Raw genomic sequence first — 23,706 nt, forward strand, 5'->3', positions numbered from 1 at the left:
CAAGCAGAGCACAGTCATGCTTTGGTGTATATTGTACAGAAATGAAATTGATAAGGAATAATTGAGCTTTGTGTGTTTATTTGTTTGTGTGTTGCAGGGGATGATGTATTTGGAGGAGCGTAGGCTGGTTCATCGGGATCTGGCTGCCCGCAATGTCCTGGTTAAATCTCCCAACCACATAAAGATAACCGACTTTGGCCTGGCTCGCCTTCTGGATGTCAATGAGAAGGAATATAATGCTGATGGAGGAAAGGTAAGCTCTGTCATCCCTTTGTGACACTTTAGAAACTTTAGAGGGTCATTTGGGACCCTTGGCACAAATGTTGGAATGGCAATTTTTAAATTAGTTTTACTGTTTCTTCTTAAGTATGCTGTGAAGATAAAGAGTTCAACTTTGTGGGAAATGTTCTTCTTTTCTGATCAAGTTTAGTTGATGGATCAATACCACACCCATATTTGTATAGTGCCCAGTGGCGTAGAATTGTGTATGCACAGTAGGGACGTGTCCCTACCAATCTCAAGCAATGGCTGAAATGTCCCCACCAACATTAAGGTTGAAGGGGAAAAAAATCTCTTCATGCCACACATAGAGTTAAATCCTTTCCCACTTTGGCACTGCCTCCAAAATACGTCTTTGAGACCGGTCTGTTTTTTGGTTGGCTTAGCTCCCTAGGCCAGTGCTTCCCAAACTGTGGGGCAGCGCAAATGTACGACACTTCAGGAGGGCAGAGCCACGCTCATCAAACAGTAGCAGAGCAAGATGAAGAAATGTAAATAATAAAACTCCTGAAGGCCCCCTTTAATCAAAGTTAAGCTACTTCAATGATTAACATTTCATTCCCCAAAAAGATTTCACAATAAAAGTCCCCTCATGTTATGTAGTCCAAAAAAACTTACTTTGAAATGGCTATAACAGGAAGCAGCATGTTGTCAGGTGTAGTAACTTGACACTTTGAATAAAGTACCTGTAGATGTCTAAATTATATGAACTGGGGAGGAGGAGAGAAGAGGAAATTCAGATAATACAGATTTAGTATAATATAATATAAATGAATCTTTCTGTAGTCTCAGGCTCCAACATGAGTTGAGTGTTGTATTGTAGACTTGTTTGATGGGGCTCACAGTAAGTTAACATGGTGGGGTTGGGGTGTCTCGACCAATGTAAAAATCAAACATACGCCCCTGGGTGCCCATAATGCAACAGCAAGCACCTTATATATTACTGTGGCACTCTACATATTGGTTGAGCACAGTGCTTTATTATTGTGGGCCTGATTCTCAGAAGTATCGTATGGCTTTTGCTCCTGCTCTATTTGCCAAGCATATTTAAAGGGTTAAATACAACCCAACACATTTGGGAAAATTTTATTTCACAAACAAAGTAGTTTGAATGAACATTCTCTGTGCTACTTTTCTGTGTTGCTGTATCGTAGCTTGCCTTTCTCTTGGGCGTAGCTTAAGTGTTGAGAAGCTTAATTTAGAGTAGAGTAACTGTTAGCTTAGCGTACAACATTTTTACAGTAGCTTGTCCAACACTGGAGAAAAGTGTTTGTAAGAGTAGCTGTTGTCATGTTGTCATTAAACTTGTCCTGTGAGTAGATTGATCAGTCGTGGTGGTGGTGCAGTGGATGTGTAGTGCACTGCACTTTTAGATGCATCATGTCAGGCTCATTTACATACAGTATCATTGAGTTATTATTTATCACTATACCACTGACAAGTTGTTAAAGACGACAATACATATTCAAATTAATTAGGGTTTTGTATCCTCAGGGAGGAAATAAGCCCATCTCAAAGGAGACTTTCAGTGGAGTCAGTTAGATACTATTCTGCTCTATTGGACCGTTTAATTTACTTTTGGAGGAGAGGGATCTCAAAAACCTATAGCCAAAGTAAACAAATGTGTCCTTGGAGGTCTCTATACATGGGCTTCTGGCCTATCCAAAGCTTTGTTCATCATTTTCATCTTTTTTTTTAAATTTTGTTTTCAAACCAGCTCTTCTCAAGAAAGCCTATTTCATCCTCTCTCACACTCCTTAAGTGTGTCTATCATGGTTTGTGTCAGTGCTGAGTATTCAGGTATTATCCCCTCCACTGAGAGAAAGAAAGACACACACTTACCCTCAACACTCACCTCCCCTCACCCTCCATCACTGTAATCAATAGAATTGGCCTTCAAATCTAATAACAGTGCTAAGCTGCATCCTAGACCTTGCCACCATACACTCCACCTTTTTCCAGTACAGAGGGAACTTGTGTGTTTGTGTATGTGTTTTTTCATCAAACCTTGTTTCCTCCATTTAGTAATTCCTTTTTTCTTTGAAATGGGGTTTACAAAGCCTGTCCCGTCAGTTAAATTTGATCTGAACTGAAATTTTCTTCCATCAGTGTCCTTATATGTTAGACTTATAAATCAGGAGCAAAATATTTTTTAATTATATGTATGTTTTGTTGTACATGATTGTGATGTCCTATGCTTGTATCTGTCAGATGCCCATCAAATGGATGGCCTTGGAATGTATCCACTACAGGAAGTTTACGCATCAGAGTGACGTTTGGAGTTATGGTAAGTCAAACTTTCCTAGTAAAGGGAATTGCATAATTTGGACAAAATTCTTATTTTTTTTATTTAACTTTTAATGAAATTTAAATTTTTGAATTTACAACAATTTTTTATTCCGAAATGATAAATTAAATGGAGGATTTTTTTTTCATTGTACTAAACACAATATATTGATATTGTGTAGGGGATAAGAGTAGTGGTTGGAATTGATAAGATTTTATCAATGTCAATGCCATTGTCGATTCTGCTTATCAATCCAATTTCTTAACGATTCCTTAGTTTTTTTTTGAGGGGAAAAAAAAGTAGTTCTACGCAGTCTTCCGCACCAAAAGGAACCATTTTATTTTTTCAGCACAAGACTGAACATGAACATATTCAACTTGAACATACTGAACAATAGGTTGACCTCATTCTCAGCCGCCTGAGTCCAGACGTGGCCCCTCGAGCCTGGATGAAAAGACTTTAAATTTGGAGAGGAAAAACACTTTTCCTCTAGGGGTCATTGCGGAGGTATTTTACCCGCTCTCTGTGCCTCATTTTCGGCCGCGTGAGTCCGGACGTGGAGCCTGGAGGAAAATACTTTGAATTGTTTCCTCGTGGTTGAAGGAGTCCTGCGTCACAGAGTCTGTGACGTAATGCAACGTACCACGACGTGACGTCATAACATTTGAAGTGTACAATTCCGATGGAATTGATCAATTGGAACCGGTTCTAAGTGGGATCCGGTTTTCGATTCCCACACCTAGATAAGAGGCAAGACCCCAACATGAAGCAGAGGGGTCTTGTCTCACCCTGTCAAGATTCTATTTTGCATCAACCCCAGCTAACTTCGTATTATCCTACTTAATACCAGGTAATTAACTAAATATACAAACAAGATGACACTAAATGTCAATCTACAGATTATTGTATGGATTTAGAAGTTATTTATTTATACTATACTTAAAAAGTCCCTCTCTTTTTTGATTGGTAGCGCTTCCATGGCTACATTTGTGTATTGTTGTCTGAACAGTAAAGTTTACAACATGTGACAGAGGAAAGGCAGTGACTTTCATCAAACCTCTATGGTGCCAAAACAAATAAACAGGAGAGCCTTAGGAGACAGACACAGTTGCCATTATTCTAGGAAGAGAATAACAATGCTCTCACTAATATAACAACAGTAATAATAACAAGACATAAGAGATAAAACAAGGATATGTGATTGCAGATACTATGGAAGTCTGCCCAGCAAAAAGTTCACAAGCTTGGAGTAGATCTTCTCTTATTGCTATATTGCACACAAGTCCACCAGTGACTCCTAAAGTCAGTTTAATAATATTCCCAAAAAATATGCAAGACGGGTCAAATCAAAGAGAATAATGTGCGTTTGATTAAGAGTATGAGTACGGTTTAGTGCCTCAATGTCCCAGTGGTCCTCTATGACCGTGGGCTATTATCCATCTCACCATCTTATAGAGTGCATTTACTCTTCTTACCACTCATTAGCTCATTAACACTAACACGATTAAGACTGAAGAGTGCTGAAAGTTCAGATTGACTGATGACTTTCAAGACTGATTAGTTCCACTCCCCCACTCATCTTCTGTCCTCTGTTATCTTGTCCTCTTCTTTACTTTGTTTTTTACGCTCTTTTTTCTTCTACTCACACTCTCCCCTGTCTCTTCATCCCCTCTGATCATTTCTACTCCCTCACATCTTTGCTTTTCCTCCTCATTCTTCTTTCTTCTTCTCTTTCACTTGTCCCAGTCTGTCTTTTATTTTCCCTTTGCAACTATTTCACTTCTCTTTCCATATCTTTCCTTGGCTCTTCTCTGACCCCCCTCTTCTCACACTCTTGAATCATCACCACTCTCCACCCCTCTTCTTAATTTCCTCTCATCTTCACTCTATTTACTCGTTCTTTTCTATGGGAACATTTTTACTCTTTCTGCTCTACTTCCCTGGTTTTATCCTTTTGTCTTCACATTTAAGTACTTTGTTCCTCTCTCTTACTTCTTAACTCTTGTTCTTTTTAGGGGTGACCATTTGGGAGGTGATGACGTTTGGAGGGAAGCCATACGATGGCATATCCACCAGAGATATCCCAGACCTGCTTGAGAAAGGAGAGCGTCTTCCACAGCCGCCAATCTGCACCATTGATGTTTACATGGTCATGGTCAAATGTAAGTAGAGCCTAGTAAGTAAGTAGAGTGGCAGACATAAAATACCGTAAAAGGTAATAGAATAAAATACACCGCCACTGCTTCAAAAGCAGCCATTTTTAGGTTAAGGTCTGATAATTTCATGTATTTAACATTTTAAACTAGAAGACATTTTCACCGGGCTTTGAAAGTTGGCTTGTATTTGAAATAATTCCTCAACAAACCACTCAAATTATTTCAAAAGTAAAAAGTCGATGGATTTTAAGGGTGAAGTGAGGGTCAACTGATCTTTATCTGAAGCAGATAACATTAATGACACTCTTATTCAAGGTTTTTTAAATTGCCACAACAGTGTTTCAGTAGGAGAAGGTCTGAGTAGGGTCAAGGATGAAATTCTTAAAGCCAAAATGATACTTTTGCCAAATGTAACCAACCTCCCATTTTAGTGTCTCCCAATAGTGTCACATTTCCAACGACACTGGCTTTTTTGACAGCAACAGTGGCAAGAAATCCTTGCCCCTCATTATTGTGGCTGGATTTGACCCCCATTGCCAACATGTTGCTGGGTCACTGCTGTCGCACAGTCAGGCCCCCAGGGGTCACAGGTGGTATTGTAACCTCTGGCCGGTGCTGCCAGGACAAAGAACTCCGTGCCAGGGCCACCCTGGCCTCGTCCTCTAGCTGCAGCCTCTGGCCTTCACTGTCACCTTGGCTCTTCTGACACCCTGAACATGAGCCAACCTGGCAAGCAAGCATACACACAGACACTCTGCAGGGAGAGGTCACCGTCACCTGCCTTTTACCTGCTTCTGTTTTTTTCTACACTGCATGCAGAACTCATACACTGGCACATAATGCACTGCACACGTGATTGAAATTAATTCTCTCATATCCAACACTGGCTTTAATTGCTTGAAACAAAGCACTAAAATAAGAGATGATCCATTGTATGTATTTATCTTCAAACATGAACCACATCCACCTGATTTTCTTTGCTTGAATTCTATCTGAAAAGTAGCACAGTAGCACAAGAGTAGGACAACTGAGGTGCCTTAAAAGGAACCCCGGCTACCAAAACGTATTTTCCTATATGATAAATGTTTGTATCAGCTATATAAAAACAATAATAAAATCTCTCAAAATATCTTAGTTTGTATAAAACTGGAAAAAATATTTTCACTCGTAGGCCACCATGGTTGCAACAGTCTGTTTTTCTTCATGCGTGTCAGCTGAAGCATTTAATTCCTGGGTGCTCTGTGAAGTTATATTCCGGATCAGACTGTACAGTGGCTGACTGCCCTTGCTGAAAAAGTCATCATCTGAGAGGAAAAGATCCAGAGACTCACTGTCCTCCTGAAACAGTTTTTTCAGCTCATTTTCACAATTAGCAGCATAAACGTGGTCTTGAGTAATAAGTTGGTGCGCATCAGCTGGCCACTGTACCGCTGCATCAGATGTGTGTTTTTCCGTCTGAGTTGCGACATCACTCTTATTTGGAGAACAATGTACACTTACGGACTGCTGTGTTGACTGATCGGGGGACACGTCGTCAGCTTCCTCCGTGATCGTGGTAGTGGTCGTGGTCGAGATCGTGCCCGATGGTTCCCCATCAGAGGCTACATCTGCAGGTGCGGGTTGTTGAAATCCCCGCAGGAGCACATCCAGCGTCTCCTGCCTATGGCGTTTCCTGGAGCGGACTTCACTCTTTTCCCGTGGGCATTTTGTCTGTTTATGAACGAAAACTGACGGCACAGCATTGGCTTCAGCCTCTGTTTATAACAGCAGCACCTGTGAGCTCTGTCATCAGCGTAGGTTGGCTAAATGCATCAAATGCATCTGGAATAAAGTGGCAAGAACATAGCCACAGGTCCTTCAGAAGTTGTGTACGTCCACAAGCAATTTCCCACTCCTTTCTTCTCTTTTTGTCTCTTCGAAAGCTGTGTAGACTTACATCAGTCCCCTTGTTTCCCTTTGAATGGAAATTACACCCAAACGCAGCATAGTGTGGCATTATTAGGGTTTTCACGCTCCTGAAAGCCAGCAGGTAAACACGGCGAAAACCAGAGGCTCAGCAAAACACAACCATTACACGTCATCAACCCAGCTTGCATTGTGCTAGTAAAACAATGGTTCCTTTTAAAACTATTGGTTATGAATGCAGCAGAGAACACATATATCAAGTTTCATACAGCTAAGAAAGCTCATAAAGCCTGTCTTGATCTGTGTATGAGTATGCTACCGAAATCTCCGATGCTACGGTTTATCCATCCAGTTGAGTGCAGGTTATTTAAATTTTTATGGTATACCAAAACTTAGGTGCTTTATTTACACTAAGGGTGTAGATGGGTTTGCACACATAAATAGCATTTTTAGCAAACCTCATACTTAAACCACGAACATGGAAGTACCTAAAATATGTTATATTCCTGAGTAGTTTTTTAAAAAAATAACCCAACAGAGTTTTAACATTTACATCTTCTTAGCATGAATCCTTAGGGACTTGAAAAGATGCTTGTTTAAAGTCACAATTGAAAGTATTAGCAAGGGGAGATATGCTGCCTTTGGCCATGGTCCCACCCCCTGGAAAAGCCTCTGGTTTACACAAATGATGACTTATCATTCACATAAATGTGACAATTTAATGTTAAGACATCGGAAGCACAATTTTATTCAGAGATGTTAAAACATCAACTGTCTCATTTTTCAGTGTCTGTTTCATGATTATTTAATAACATATTTAACATATACTATGTTTAATAATTTAATAATAGTTGAATACACATGTTTTCTTCATAAAAGCACCCTTTCAGTGTTTAGAAAGTGGTTTCCTGGGGAGGTGGGGCCATCTAATTATAAGGGGTGTCATATATTTGGGTTAATACGGTACATGTACATCCAAATCTGTGTCACAGTCTCTCAATATCTGTCTATCTCTTATTTCTTCTGATACTTAGAACAGACCCTACTCACCACTAGATCACATGATTACTTTGGCACCATCCCCATGTGATAGCACAGAAGCTGGCAGCAGCACTCATGACTCCATATGGCCATTTTAATGATTAAACAGTGCTTATCTTTAGATTGGAAAAAAGGAATTACAATTAAGAGGACTTCATTATAAATTATATTACTGTTCATTATGGGAACAAATAACAATAATGGAAAATGCTTTGAATGAAAAATCTTGGGAGACCTTGAGAAATGGGAAACTTTGTTTTAAGTGCTGATTTTAATCACATTTCTGTATTTGTATGAGTAATAAGGCTTGCTTGTTTTTGTAACTTGTGTTCATATCAAAGTTTTGGTTGATGTACTTGGAATGAGTGGGTGGGGTCGGAGGGAACATTAGTCTCTTTTACATTCAGTCATTTATACAGCAGCTATAGCCTCACATTCTTAAGATTAACATAAACAATTTTTTTATGTAGGACTCAAAGACAATCCGCAGCTAATTATGAATGTTTTATGCAAATGGCACAAGAAAAAAAAAAAACATACCATACATATTTGACATGGTCTGCGTAGGAAGAACCCTTGACACCAAAGTGTGAAGAATACAGAAATGATCCGCTTGATCATCACTGACATGTACCCTATGTATGCACCTTTCCTCCTACTTATGTGCAGTTAAGTTCACAGAGAGGCAGGCAATGAAATGCTCTTGAGGGATGTGGATGTGGGAAAGGCTCACTGCTCAGAATAACATGTTGTGGGGAAACAAGGACATTAATGAAGTCAAATTTAAATCAATTCTTTTTTACGGTAAACATAAAAATAAACCAGTGGACATACGGTGTTGACTGGTTTAAATGTCAGTATTCTTAACCTCATGTTAGCCAGACTAAGATGAACCTGTTTTTCAGGCTGGATGATTGATGCAGACAGCCGGCCCAAGTTCAAGGAGCTGGCTGCAGAGTTCACTCGGATGGCTCGTGATCCTCAAAGATACCTTGTCATCCAGGTATGTTAATTTTGATGGCAGCCATAAATTATGAAATCAATTAAATCCAGACTTTTGTTTAACAGAAAGTCTGAATAGTTTAGCCAAATTTAAGTGAAAACTGGCCTCTCTTTCTTTGTGGTTATTTGTGTCATTTTCTAATGATTGCAGGGTTAGGAAGGTTAAGGTAATCAATAATTGGCGTAAAAAGCTAGCATGAGTTGCATTCAATTATCATCAATTCTAACTACTCTTCTTGTTACTCATGTTTCTTTACCATACAATGATAACACTGGGCCTGGATAAGTTACAAAACGCAGTAATGCTAAGCCTTTATCAACAGCTCTCAAATATTAATGATCCACTTTTAAAGCCTTCTAATAAAACAGAGCTCATAAGCGTTTGATTCTCTTTCCAAATTCACTAACACCTTGCTTCTTAATGTTTGCAAGTAACACATTTTTAAAAAAGTAACAATACTGATAAAGTAACAAAAAAAATGACAATAAGACAATTTTGAAGCTGTGCAAATCAAAACATAAAAAACCCTCTGTGTGTGACAGTAACATTTTTTTCTAATTAAATGTCAAGGCGTATTTTTGAACCCATGTATGCTTAACATCAACACACACTTCTTTTAGGGTGATGACCGCATGAAGCTGCCAAGCCCCAATGACAGCAAGTTCTTTCAGAGCCTCCTGGATGAGGAGGAGCTGGAGGACCTGATGGATGCTGAAGAGTACTTGGTGCCACACTCCTTCAACATTCCACCGCTGGCATACACTCCCCGCGCACGCATCGACTCCAACAAGGTATTTTCTTTCATCAAAATACCTAAAAGAATAAGTAGTTCCAGACTTTCAACTATAGCCAGGTGCCTATATGTGTACTGAAACAGGGTTTTCTTGTGGCAATATATACTTCTCACTGATGCTTCCTCATAAAGGATCCATGAATAATGGGCTCTTAATGCAGACAAACATTTATCTAACACTGCATGTTTCTCTCCAAAATAAGTTTCTTTAACATAAAATCACTATTTTGATGTTTTCCTTATGACAGGAACAGATAAAAAAGGAACACCAAATAGATTTTTGCTACATTTTAGAGACTCTTTATCTTTAGATAAACTTCTTAAACATTACACTAACATTACAATAAGCTCACCACAAGGGGTTCAATGCATAAATTATATTGCACAAAGGCTCAAGAGTACGGAAGTCTTAACAGAACATGAGTCCATACATTTTATTTACTTTGTTGTTGCATGATAATGAGTTGGTTTCAGTCGTCTTTGAGATGCCGACTTGCTTTTTTCGTCATTGTGCAACAACAAAGCTGGTTTCCGCCACAAAAAAAGAATTTATTTATCTCATTATCTCAAAATAAAAGCTTGGATAATTTTCTTGTAACCTGGAAAACTAAACAATAGGCTAATCACTGTGAAATGCCAGACTATGACTGCCATTGTCCCACTAAAGAGGTAAAAACGTTTGTTTGTCACTTTTGAAACACTGGGAATACCAGTACTGTTCAACATGACAATGGTACGCTTGTTATCCCTGGAAAACCAGTATTATTTTAAAATGATTAGAGACATACATAAAACACGTAAAATGCACGGATAAACTGTACAAGAGTATGCATTCTTGAAAACGTCGTACTCCTTGATATCCAGCTTCTTACTCGTTTGTTGTTGTTTTTTCTTTGTAGAAAATGTGTCTATTGTCTTGTTCTTAATAGCACAAACTCTTAATATATGATCTATTTGTGAGTGTAGCAGCAGGGTGATTGAACCATGATGGAGCAGGAGACAATATGAAGTAAAAGTAGTCATTTTGACCATGTTGAAATGAGTTTTCTCAGTATGTGGTCTTCTGCAGGACTCTCCTGCTCAAGGAGAAAAAAAACGATTAAGACCTTAAACTGAGCTCACACAGCTTTCTTACTTTCCCCTCATCTCCCTGTTGCTCGCTCTTTCTCTTGTCAGTTTTCTGTGCGCTGTCTCAATTGTGAAACTATGGTAATTGCCTTCTTCAGAATTGGCCTTTTCTGCCAGATTCCCTCAGTTCTTCAACTGTTCAAAGCTCCTCCGTCTATCTTTGGACTTAAATCTATCACAAAACCAGTCACACAGCCAGGCAACTCAGCCATTTTGTATTCCAGCATCCCCCTGAGTGTGTGTCAGGATAAAACTGCCTGCTGAATGCCAATGAGAGACATGACTCCTTTTCCAACTCTGCACGGTGCATCACAGGGGGTGACACATTATTTATTTTCATCTTTGCAAAATTATCCTCCTCAGCTCTGGAGCTTTTTTTATTGTGGTGAATACCACATTTGTAAGTTTGATTGTATTTATGCATTTACTCGTTGTGTAGAAGATTGTAGTAACTTTAAATCTAGCATCAAACAAATGTCAGTGCCTTATATTGAGGATTTAACTGTAGACCATAGCAGGGAAAGGTTTTCCTCAATCACACGCAGAAACACAAAAACACACAAGTACAGTTTGCTCATTGTTCTCAAAACACTCCTTATGGCCAAAAGTTTACCTTTACTGTCTGAGAACCATTTTTTGTATGAACACAAGAGAAGAGGAAGAGAGGCTGACGCAGTGAGAGCTCTGACAACTCAACTTATACTTCCACACCCAATACACAGACCACTGTACGAGGATGAGAGGAATAATTCAAAAGTAAGAGACAGACAAAAAGCACACAGAAAAACATAGTGTTTTTAAGGTTTTGACGGTCTTGCCTCTTTTGCAAAACATTCTAACTGGGGGTATTAAACCCTGGCCCTAACCCTTGTCAAACCTAATTGGAGGCTACCATTTCCTTGTTGTTGATGCTTGAATGTTAATAATCAGCTTGACTGCAGGCCTGACAGTTAGGGTTTGTTTTTTTGTATATATTTGTATGCTAAAAAAACATCAACAATGTGTAAACTGAAACAATAAATGAGTGCCAGAAGTGCTGATCAGAGATGAGATTACATTCTTATTACTTATCTAAGGCCAGATATCCATAAACTGGCCGTTTATCTCTCCAGAAGGAAGTTTCATGTTGTGCTGATGTGGGTGACCCTTTTGAACCAAATTGGAAGCATTTCCTGGGATGAGGATCGCACGTCCCATGAGCACCACCAACCTTTGTGGCTCTTGCCAACACATCCGTTTATTGAGGAAGCAAAGGAATGAAATACAGATCCATTAAATACTGATTTTCTTTGTTCAAGACATCTTCTTGCAGGATGCAGAGTGATGAGGTTATATATTGATTTATAGTTACATAAAATAGAAAAAAAACCTCAGAGTTATAAGTTTTAATTAGCTTAGAGAAAGACCAGTTTGAAGCTACACACCACAGCCCTGGTGTCATGATGTGTACCCTGGTGTCCCAGTAAATGTCAGAATAACATTTGGGTTCCGAGTAATTAAGTCGTACCCCCATGAACAGAGGCTGTAGCCCTCAAGCAGGCAGTCCTGATGTGATTCCAACCTGCGGCCCCTTTCACTCGTCACTCCAAACTCTCTTCCCATTTCCAACTTTATCCACTGTCCTGTCCTCTATGAATAAAAGGCAGAAAACACCCAAAATATCACATGAAAAAGATGAATAATGTAAATATGCACATGGCCTAAAAGAGCAGCGGAGCATCCACATTCCAGCATAAACATTCATCCTGTTCATAGCCGTTTTGCTCTTTAAACAAGCAAAGCCCTTGAGTTTATCCATCTAAAACAACACTTCAACAGAAAACATGTATTTTCTTCAACTTGCTCCATTGTCAGCCATGAGGATACTAAACATTAAGCAATGACATCGTGAAGAGGCATCAGCATAAAAGAAACAAACTCCTCACAGTATCTTAAGCATATATTTTTAGAAAAGCATTCAAACAACAGGATTATAGCAGATTTTGTTTGTCTTATTGGTGTGATTACAGACTTCTCAGACATCATGAAAGTATAGGTAAGCAAGGGAATGTAATAGCTAAAAAAACAACTCTCACTGAATACATAAGGGAATCGGAGATAACTCAGAATAAAGCACTCAGTGAGGTTCTAATAAAGCTTTTTTTTGTCATGAGCAGAGACACAAATGCACACAGCAGGACAGGGCTGATATGGCTACTTTAAGACTTTGCTGCATGGAGCCTTTTAATTAAAATCCTTTTAATTAAATTGTCCTTGGCAGTCATGCTGCCATATCATTGTGTGGCACTGCCGTTTATCTCCCCTGCCTGTCACAGTCAAACATTACTGATGAAAAATGTTACAAAAGACTGGAATCCCTAATTTCTCGGACCATAAGCACAAACATATTTTATAATTTACATTTCTGTATGGTACGTATTCAGTGCTTATAATTGTTATACAACATTTGGTATTTGTTTGTTTGTTGCATATTGTACTTAATCCGTCAGCGCACATGGTTTTCCTCACTTCAAGGATAAGCTGAACTACCCATTCATAGAAGAGCTTTGAAAGCTGTACACTTTGTTTCAGAGAGTCCTCTCTCTTAGTAAATATCATATTTTAATGCAGAATCCCTGACCCTTTGTCCTTGCTTTTCCATCTTCCCCCATATAGAACCAGTTTAGCTACCAGGACCCCAGTTTCAGCATGGAGGATATGCTGGCGACACTCCCCAGAGTGCTCTCCGTTCCACCAGTGTCTGCAAGCTGCCTCCCTCCACAGGACCTGGCTGCAGGAGGGCAGATGGGTGGTGGATTTGGCCGGGGCAACCAGGACGACCCTCGCTGCAATGGCACCCTGAGGAAGCAGGCCTCCCCACGGTCAAGTATGCTTGGGGCTGGCTCTGTCCTCACTGCCGGACAAGGTAAAGTAAAAGCTATCCAAAAGTTGTACCAAAGCGTCACTCCAATCAGCTGTTGTTTACAAATCAATATTAAAGTCTTCAGTGAAAACAACCTTGAAGCTAACAGCTTCTTGCCCTCATGACTGGCTCGATCTGCCTTTTTCTCATTTGTATTGTACTGTGACTGTTGTCCACTCACTAGTACGGGGATTTGATAGATGGGAACAAAAGGCTAAGCTCCTATCTAGCAGCTGTCTGGCAAAACTGAACCCAATATTACACCTTTTAGACAAGATAGTGCAGCAGTGCTGTCCTGTACTTCTGTTGATTCTACAATATTTTTGGGACCCATTAATGCAAAGAAAGAAACTTTCATGTCGGCAAAGGTGAAAACAAGCCTCTAGTAGACATAATGGGATGAATTGCGCATCTACTGTTTGTGTATTAGATAATGTTAGTGACATACGAGTTTTCAACTCAGCCACTGATAATTATGTCTGGACATGTCATGTACAAGGGCTGATATTAGGAGCTCCTCTTTAACTAGTTTTCCATTTCTAAAAGTTTTAGTCAAAAGGTAATTTTCATCTTTAACCCTTTTTATTCCTTGTACTGAAAATGATGCAATACTCTAGACTCCAAATCTGTGCCCAGACATCACTCGTTCCTGTCAAAAGGATTTGTGAATTGCCATATGATCAATCAATTTCCTGTCTTTTTGCTTCTCATGGTGTAGGGGAGGATAGTAGTGGACAGCGCTACAGTGCTGATCCAACCGGTCTTTTGGCGGAACGAGTAACAAAAGGTGACAAAGACCAGGATTGCTATATGACTGCCAAGAGAGAAAAGAACAGCTCAGGTGAGTTTGAGAGTTTTCAGAAACTACTGTGTCTGTCAGTTAAATGCTTGAGAGAAGAATTGGATACCATATTTCCGTGGGAACAATAAGGTGAGCTTTGTTCAGATGTTCACAGCTAATGCGACCACTGCCTTTTTGTTTCCAGACTACAAGAACCCAGTGGAGGAAAACCCCTTTGTCACACGTCGCAGGAATGGTGATGCTCACACAGCAATTGATGTAGCAGGTTGCCACACCCTGCACATGCCTAGTGCTGCTGTTGTTCCCAAGAACCAACCCACCCATGGGGACGATGAGTATGTCAATGAGCCGCTGTACCTGAATACCTTTCTCAACCCTGGGGACAAGAATGGATTGGCTGGCGCTGTCTCCATCTCTGGCCCTGGGTCCTCTGCTGCCCAATCAGTATCGCAGACAGTCAACCCATCAACATCGAGCCACACGGTCTCCACCTCTGGATATGTTATGCCCCCTGGCCACCTCCCCCACCCCTCGTATCCATCACACACCCTGCATCCAGGGCATTCAGGACATACTCTACACTCAGGCATCACCAGCAACACCATCATGTTTGATAAGAAAGCCAAGAAGGCCACTTTTGACAATCCTGAATACTGGCAGCACAGTCTACCCCCGAAGTCTTCAATGCACAACCCAGAGTACCTTCAGGACTGCAGTACACGCTTCTTCTACCGGCAGAATGGACGCATTCGCCCGGCTGTGGCCGAGAACCAGGAGTATTTGTCCGAGGCTGCTATGAAAGCTGGCAATGTGTTGCCACCCCCTCCCTACAGACAGAGGAACACTGTGGTGTAGTGACCCCCACCTGTAGCACAATGGAGGGATAAATAGAGGGAATAAAGGGAATGGAGATTTGGGGACGGTGGACAGTCCTCCTTGCACCCTCCCTGAACACGTCTCTCTGTTAATTCTGATTTCAACTCTTTTATCCTCACTCAAAGGTTCTGCCTTTTCCTCGAAAGGACTACAGTGAAAGTTACTGGCAGCCTTGCTTGACATTCAAACTCTCTTTTTAAGCTCCATCCTTGGCCATGACACAAAAGTGAGTAGACACGTCTCTTCAAAGCTGTTTCTGCTCTGGAGCACAATGTCCTGCCATCTTTAGTATCAGAAAGGCACAAAAACAACACAGTGAAAGAATGAAACGAGATGTTAAATAACAGAAAAGGGAGAATTAAACTGAGGTAAGCCCAAAAAGAAGATCATTGCCATGATTTATACACCCATGACTTACTGTTCACCATGCCCTTTTAGCACATTTCCCCACCAGCTAGATGTACACATTGCTATTACTTGTGTGATGTTTTATCAAACAAGACATACACATGAGGTCGTGTCGTGACTTACCAGCAAACCTGCAGTCATGCTGAAGAACCCAGATGTGGCTCGCATGTCTGCCAACATGCTTCTTGGACGTTTACATGTCGCTACACCAGTAATGGAGTTCAAACATTCATCACACCACAGTTCATATCATACCTAAAACATGTTAACATGCCTGCAGCCTTGACACACCAATAATAACCATGCATCAATGCATAAGTAAATATACACACAGGGGCAGATAAGCCTGTTTCCACTTGAAATATATTCTTCAGGACAAGCTCAATTGACCTTGTGCTAGAAGACAGAGTGTGCCGATAATGGCTGTCAGTACCACAGTGCAGAGAAAGGGTCAAAAGGGAAGTAAATGTCACCGCAGTTTTATGGGAAGCTGTGACATCACCTAGTGCCTGGTGCAAAGCATTCGACATATTATTGGCATGGCTAGGACGGGATTCAAAAGGTTGATCAACCAGGACATGCCCCTTTTGTTCCACATCTGTATTTCTCTTTCAACAACATCAATCCAGCCCGAAGAGCCAGCAAACCAACCACCTCAATGTTATATTCACACCGCATCACTGCAATCAGGACTGTGACTGACAGAACAAGTGTTAGTTGAAGTACAAGGGATGTACAATCTAATGGAATTGGGGCTTGAGCATGGACAAATCTTTTCACAGAGAAAAGAGCATGAGCAGGTTGGAGAGCAAACAAACAGAACATAAGGGAAATATGATATTTTACAATATGGATCAGAACATTTTGTGTTCTTTATGTTCTTCTCTTCAAGCATCAGGGATCTGTTTACTTTGTCAGCTCGTCTTAGACTTATTCTTACGCAAACAGCACAGACACCCAGCCACGAACGAGCACTGCAGAGATGGCAAAGAGGCTAACCCTGCAGAGCAGTAAATAAGCCAATTACATGTCATTTCCAGACAGACACAATCTCAGAAAAAAAGGCTCTGTGGATCAAGCTGTGCCTGGAAAGATTTTCAACTTCATTAAAAGACAAGGATGATGGGTTTTTTTTCTCCTCATTTGTGTTCATAATGTTTTATGTCATTAAAACATAAATTCACTTTGTCTCAGTTAGTTCCAACCTCTAGGGCCATGCTCTGTCTGTTATGGTTTGTTGGTTTAGAAGTGGAGATTGTCAAAGATGTCCAAGGAGACCCTCTTCTTTTGTTTTCTGGAACACTATGTGCAAACAGAATACTTTCTTATTGGTGTATTGACAGATTAGAAATATCTCTGAATCCAGTAATGACCATCTTTAAGACCTCATTAAATACTGCCAGATGCCACAATGAACTATGATGAGCACTGTTAGCATGTTGGATCAAATAACCCTGAAGTCTAGTTTTGTCTGGAGTTGAAAACTGAACAGCACTTACCGTTTTGACACAGCCAAATGGCTTTGCTGTTATTCTGTGTTAAGCATCCATTTATTTATTTATTTGCTCATATTGCAAATATAATTCACAGTGAGGGGAGAAAAAACGTCGACACAGGCCTCATTATGTTTAATCAGACATTGTATTAAAACTAAAGAGGGATGTCACATTTTTTCCACACTAGTGTTTATAAAGATAATTGTCCCATGATCTTTTTTAACTTCACTGTTGTAGACACTGCTGGCCAAATGTTATGAAAATCATTTTTGAATAATGTCACAACCTATGATTGATTAGATCTGTAATAATCTGGATTAAAAGTGGTACTGGTAAATGTTTTGCACCTATCTCAAAGAGACAGAAATCAAATATGGAACAAAAAATATCCTACATTTCCCACAATACAGCTGTAGCTCATTTAAATCAACTATCTCTACCTCCAATTTTAACTCGACATCTTCAGTTTCTCAAAGTTTTTTCAGTGAAATGTTTTATTCTCATGCCCACGCAGAGATGACATCACCATAGGATTACTTTCAGACATCTGGTCGCTCTCACTACTAATACAGATGGAAAACTGAACTAAACATGACTTGGTTTCTGAAATTGGTGGCATGCCCCTTTAACCAAAAGCATTTAAACATACATGATTCATTTATCCATATCACTTACCCTGAGAAATAGCATGAAATTTGGAGACTGACCAATGGCTGTGCATGTCTAGAAACTGACATACCAACGCATAACTGCTGTTACACAACCTTGTGCCTCTTCCCTAAAAAATACCCAGCAGAGAAGAGACAGACGGACGGACAGGGCTGATGATGGACTTTGGTAAAACCCAGATGTCTCTCTGGCACAGTGTTTTCTCCACCTCTCAGGTTTTATGGGGACCTAAAATCATCCAGTTGAGCTCCAGCAGAGGCACGTGCTCGTAGGCTACATCATAAAGGGAAGTCTAAAGTGTTACAATAAGATAGTACCAATATCACAGTAAGCACTGAGCTGAAATGTTAATTTTGTAGGTGTGGTACGTAGCGTTTGATTGATCAATTTAAGTGTCATTGCTCTGTCTCTAATATAAATTAGCCATGCTAGATCTGTTCCCTGACACTATGTGACATCTCAGTACTACTGCTGATTTCAGGTTTACTACCTTGAGCTTACACTTGTGTGTATTTCTTGTGTAAATATGTGCAATGGAAGTGTCCTCCCTATATTTTTTAGATTTAAAAGTCAGTTATGTAAGCCTATTTTTACCATCACCCATAAGGTATTAGTTGAAGAGCTTGTAGACTACTGTATGGCCGTGTGTTTAAGTGCAATGACAGCAGTGGAGAGGCACCCAAAGGCTTCGTAATGGATCTCTATGGAAAAATAAAGCCAATCTTCTGAAGGAGAAAACCTGCTGGCACTCTCAGCCGGCGAGCATCACAAGGGGCTTTTAGCTTTTTGAATGCTAATTCATCCACTTTCCCTTGTTGTTCTGTGGGGAAATCATGTTACCCAACCCCTCACCCAGAGCATCAGCTGAGAAACGCTGAACGACAGGCAATAGGTTGTAATCCTGCAGCGGGGTTAAAACTAAGGTATTAGCATTCCAGAAATGTTACCCGACCAATGCATCAATGTTACAAAAGCTAGCAGGGGAGGGGGTGTAAGTGCACTGTAACTGGCAGAGGAGACCAAAGCTGATTGCCATTCTTTCTTTCTCCTCAAGGGTGACTATAGAATTGTATGTAGCAAACACTGTTCTGCAGCTAAAGCAGTAAAAAGCAAAAAGCAGCTATATGTGGAGTGAATACGAACAAGGACTAAAGCAATCTGGGAAGGGAAAGTGATTGTGGTCAAATGTTAACATGAGACAGTTTCATGTAAAATGATTTCTTTAATGTAAAAGGTAAGCCTCATACTGTAGGTGCAGTACTTATTTAAAGGAGAACAATAAATCCCTCACCATACTGACTGCTCATCCAGTTAATTATTATAATAACAGTTCTATTTATTTGTGCATCTACTTTGTTTTGGGGTTTATTGTATTTTAAACACTTGTTAACATGAGTTTGTAAATGGTGTGCTAAGTTTGGATTTTATTCTGGTTTTTGTACTTCAGGGTGCCATTTGGTGACAGTTTTTGTATATGCAGCTTGAAAGCTTCATGGTCTTTATGTCTGACATGTTCTCTAATTAACTTTAAAAGCAATTACTGTCTGTCCCAGCTCAGGGGCCGGATGATTTCCCCTCAAAGGACCTAAAGTCCAGGCTGAACCTGCATATCATTGCCACATGTGCAAAAATGGCTTGACTGCTGATGTTATAAACTGCAGCACAATTGCCTGAGTAGAGGCTTGCTTCAAAAAATTCAAACCTCATTTTTATGTCACATTTGTGGGACTTCTGAAATGGGACAGCCCTTGATGGACTGTTTAGACACATCCGGCCCAGATATGAGGACTTAGGAGGGTCCAGGCCTGAACTGGGACAAAGCAACTGTATTTATAGAGTTTGTTCTATTTCACTTGATTATACGTTGATGATTCATAGCATAAGCTAGTTTTTCATAGCATTAGTGATAAAGGGATTTGCTTTTTTGGATAAAAACAGAGGATATAACTATTAACTAATCAATTTAAAAATAGTTTTGGTCAATGCATCATCAAAAAAAAACCAGACCTCATTTTCTAAAGGGAACCATAAAGCAGCTGACAAACACATATTCTACCATTGTAATAGAAACAAATTGTGTATGGTTGTCATACTCTAATTTTTACACTGATTCATATGTGTATATTCTACCATGCTGTGATAACTGGGCTAGATGACAGTGGTTGAGTAAGCACAGTTTACATTCTACTGAATTGATGGTAAAACTGTAAAAAGGAATTCAATATTGTCTTTTAACCAAATGACAAAGACATTTAAATAATGGGTCACTCAACAGTTTTACCATTGTAAAAAAAAAAAATGAAATAAAATACAATAAAAAGGATAGTATTTTTATAGGTAAGTTGAAGGTGGACAGATGCATCTGTAAATAAGACAATGATGCTTCTTTTTTCAGCTGACGTTTGATTTCTCCTTGCATCATTACATTTTAGTGATACCTTTTCTTTTTCTTTTCTTTGGGGAATATCTTTTTCTGTATGTATATAAATATATATACAGTGTAAATGTAATTTGAAGAGTGAACTCTGATTTTAAAAACGCTTGCAGGGTCTCTTGTCCTCCTCATCACCTCCCTTGTGATTGTGTGATTGTGTTTTCAACACAACTTGGTGGATTTTGTGTTTCGACCTCTCTCACTTTGTAGGAGTGAATTTTTATTATTCCTTTTTTTTACTGCGTGTATTATACCATCACTACCCTCCACAATTCTCTCAGTATTACCCACCTATTGAGATTTTTTTTTTAAGATTTTGTACACTCTGAAAATGCTGTTGCAATACTGATGAATATATAATATTTCACCCACTTTCCTCTCGGTCTTTTCCTAATCAATGTTGTTAATCCACCAGTGTCACTTTATATCTTGAGTTTTAAGGACCTATAATATATTTCCTTGAGAAGTTTTATTTCCATTTGCACTGCGCTCAGTCATTGTTTACTTTCAGATGATATTCAGCTCTTCATCTATTTTGGGGCAATACTGATTGAATGGTGTAGCAATATCATGTTACAGCCCCTGGAGTGGTTTAATGAAGTCTGAGAGGCAGAGACAGAACTGAAGACAGTGTGCATAGGCTGGACTGATCATTTAAACTACTGATATTGGCTTGTACAGAGGTTAGTAGGTTACCTTTTTTTTGTTTGCTTCATTAGGATAAACTATTTGTTTATGTTTCCCCACATAAAATTTCACCTTATATACAGATTTTTAAAAGATATGTTGGGAAGTTAAATAATGTTTCAATGTGAGGACTGACACCAAATCATCAAACAGATATATTATCTTGTGCCAGTGTTACAAACATGTATAATACTCCGACTGATAGTTGCTGATGCTTAAGGCCTGAAGATGAATTGTTTGCTTCATCCACTGTCCATATCAGGGAGAACAATAATTGAATTAAAATAACTATTTAGAGATGCACAATCTGACTATAGTAACATACTTCCAGTTGTAGGATAACTATGGGATGATTATGATGGTTATTTAGGATGATGAGAAGACTCAAGCACAATTTGTGATGTTTATGAAGGGAGTAGACCGGACAACTTAGGGTTTAGTGCTATTGTTCGCAATGCTGTAGACTTAACTACTAGAATTATTGCATTGTGTTAACAAATGTAAGTGCAAATACATGTAATATAAATTCTGGATTTCTTGATTTTTACACAGTATAGTTTTTATATTGCCTATAATCTACAGAATATTCTAGGCCTGTTGCAAGCCTACCAGTTGAACGTGTATGGCCCTCTGTACTGATGATTCTGGTATCAGCCCTCACATTTTTTACACCATGCATTTCCATATTTGTTGAAGGGGTCAGTTTGGCGAGACTCTCCAAGTCCATGTATGTGTTTAAAAGTACATTACAAGTTAAAAAAAAGTGACGGCTGTCATAAGATTTATCATTAATTATCATTGCTTTGTATCAACACATCAGGATGATTGAGAACTAAGTTTTATATACCATATCTTGTCTTATATTACCAGTTTTCAAAGATTCTCTTCACTTGTTGATCGACACATTTCCCGAGCTAGAACATTTAAATATGTATTCCCTCTGTTTTGTTACATGAACCTGTCAAAAGTATATTTTTAATTCAATATGAATAAAGATCAGTCAATATTTAAACATATACTTTGTTCTCTTTTTTTAAGACTTTGTAAGTGTTGTGTTGCTGAGAAGTGTGGGACCCCATTTGGCACCCTAGCAGGCATATCTTCTGTGTTCCTCTGGTGCCCCATTGGAAAATAAAAGAGTCATTAATGATGTCAAAGGGAACATTGTAAAGCAGGTTAAAGCTCACACCATGCCCGGCTGTCTATGCCATTACATCACAGCCTCCTCTTCCCACGGTGCAGGTAAACATATATCCTCCACACTGGTTGCACTTTGCTAGAGGGAAGCCGGTTCCAAAACACTATCTCACGTTAGCTAGTGCCTACCAACAAAATGCCTCATGATTGATTTGGAGTAACAACATCAAATGCATCATCAATATTTGGGCATATGAGCATATATGTTGCAAGTTGGACACCACTAACAAGATTCAAAAGCTTACAAACATAAATAAGGGCATGAACATGAAGGGATTTCAACAGTCTGCCGAGCTGTATCGCATGAAGGCCAAGAAACTCCGACAGCAGTTTGCCAAGGGTTCCAGTGAGGAGAAGAACAAATCCCCCCTGTCTGACAAGCTGCACAAAATTATTGGTCCTGATAGGGGTGGGAATTGATAATATTTTATCAATGTCAATGCCATTGTCAATTCTGCTTATCAATCCAATTCCTTATCAATTCTCCTAACGATTCCTGAGTATTTATTGAGGGGAAAAAAAATAGTTCTACACAGTCTTCCGCACCAAAAGGAACCATTTTATTTTTTCCAAAATTATGTCTGCACAAGAATGAACATGAACATATTCAACTTGAACATACTGAACAATAGATTGACCTCATTCTCGGCCTCATTGGAGAGGAAAAACGCTTTTCCTCCGAGGGTCATCGCGGAGGTATTTTACCCGCTCTCTGTGCCTCATTTTCAGTCGCGTGAGTCCGGATGTGGCCCCTCAAGCCTGAGGGAAAGCGTCCCAACTCCGAAAGGGGAGAAGTAGGCGGGGGTTCCCCTCCACGACGCAAACATGTTCACATGGAACCCCTCTGCGTCGCACAGTGTGCGACGTAATGCAACGTATCGCGATGTGACGTGGTGCTGGGAAATGAATCATCAAGAAGAAGAAGGGAAATGAATCATCAAGAAGAATCGATAACATTTGAGGTGTACAATTGTGATGGAATTGATCAATTGGAACCGGTTCTAAGTCGGATCCGGTTTTCGATTCCCACCCCTAGTCCTGAACCATTTGACAAATTAGTAGTTCTTGTCAAGTTGTGTTGTTACGGCTAGCAGCAGCCCTTTTGCTGATGTTGAATTGGATGGAGATGGTATTGTTAACCTATTTCTCTTTTTATGCTATCTACTTCACCTACCTTGGCTAACTTATTTTATTCCCCTTCAGTATGCTGTGTTGCGGTGTTCATATATCTCAACAACCTGGGCCAAAGATGGAAATGCCCAAATTAAGGGACAACTTCTCCTCACGATCCAAGTGTAAAAGCTCCTTCAAAGAGCTCTGGACCCCACAGGATACTTTTTAAGTGTACACCTTTTGGGCTTACCAAAATGGGAGCACAATGGAAATCCAAAAGGGTTGCATTTCATTTTCAGTGTTGCCTAATTTGTTGTTTAATGACTCATCATTTCTTAACAAACTGTCCAATCCTTGTAGTTTAGAAGGAACAGCAGATGTAAGGGACTGAGAGTGCCTGTAAACTATTTAATGTTTCTTTCAAACTGTGATTGGCACGCGTCTGGCCATCTGTCTTTATAACACCCAAGATGATATCCAGTGCTACTTCAATGCAGCCCTTATAGTTTTGAGGGCCCTTTACTCCCCCT

General features: G+C 39.7%; 1 protein-coding gene across 1 annotated transcript in view; it reads left to right on the forward strand.

Annotated features, from left to right (window-relative positions):
* Positions 1-21,882, forward strand: part of LOC117820696 (receptor tyrosine-protein kinase erbB-4-like) — a 415,812-nt gene extending 393,930 nt beyond the window's left edge. The window contains 8 exon segments of the mRNA XM_034694572.1: positions 98-253; positions 2,491-2,566; positions 4,582-4,728; positions 8,574-8,671; positions 9,292-9,462; positions 13,248-13,497; positions 14,213-14,335; positions 14,481-21,882. Coding sequence (XP_034550463.1) covers positions 98-253; positions 2,491-2,566; positions 4,582-4,728; positions 8,574-8,671; positions 9,292-9,462; positions 13,248-13,497; positions 14,213-14,335; positions 14,481-15,151 — 1,692 coding nt within the window. The 3' untranslated portion in view covers positions 15,152-21,882.
* Positions 21,883-23,706: the final 1,824 nt, after the last annotated feature.

This window comes from Notolabrus celidotus, chromosome 10 (genome assembly GCF_009762535.1).
Source record: "Notolabrus celidotus isolate fNotCel1 chromosome 10, fNotCel1.pri, whole genome shotgun sequence".
NCBI lineage: Eukaryota > Metazoa > Chordata > Actinopteri > Labriformes > Labridae > Notolabrus > Notolabrus celidotus.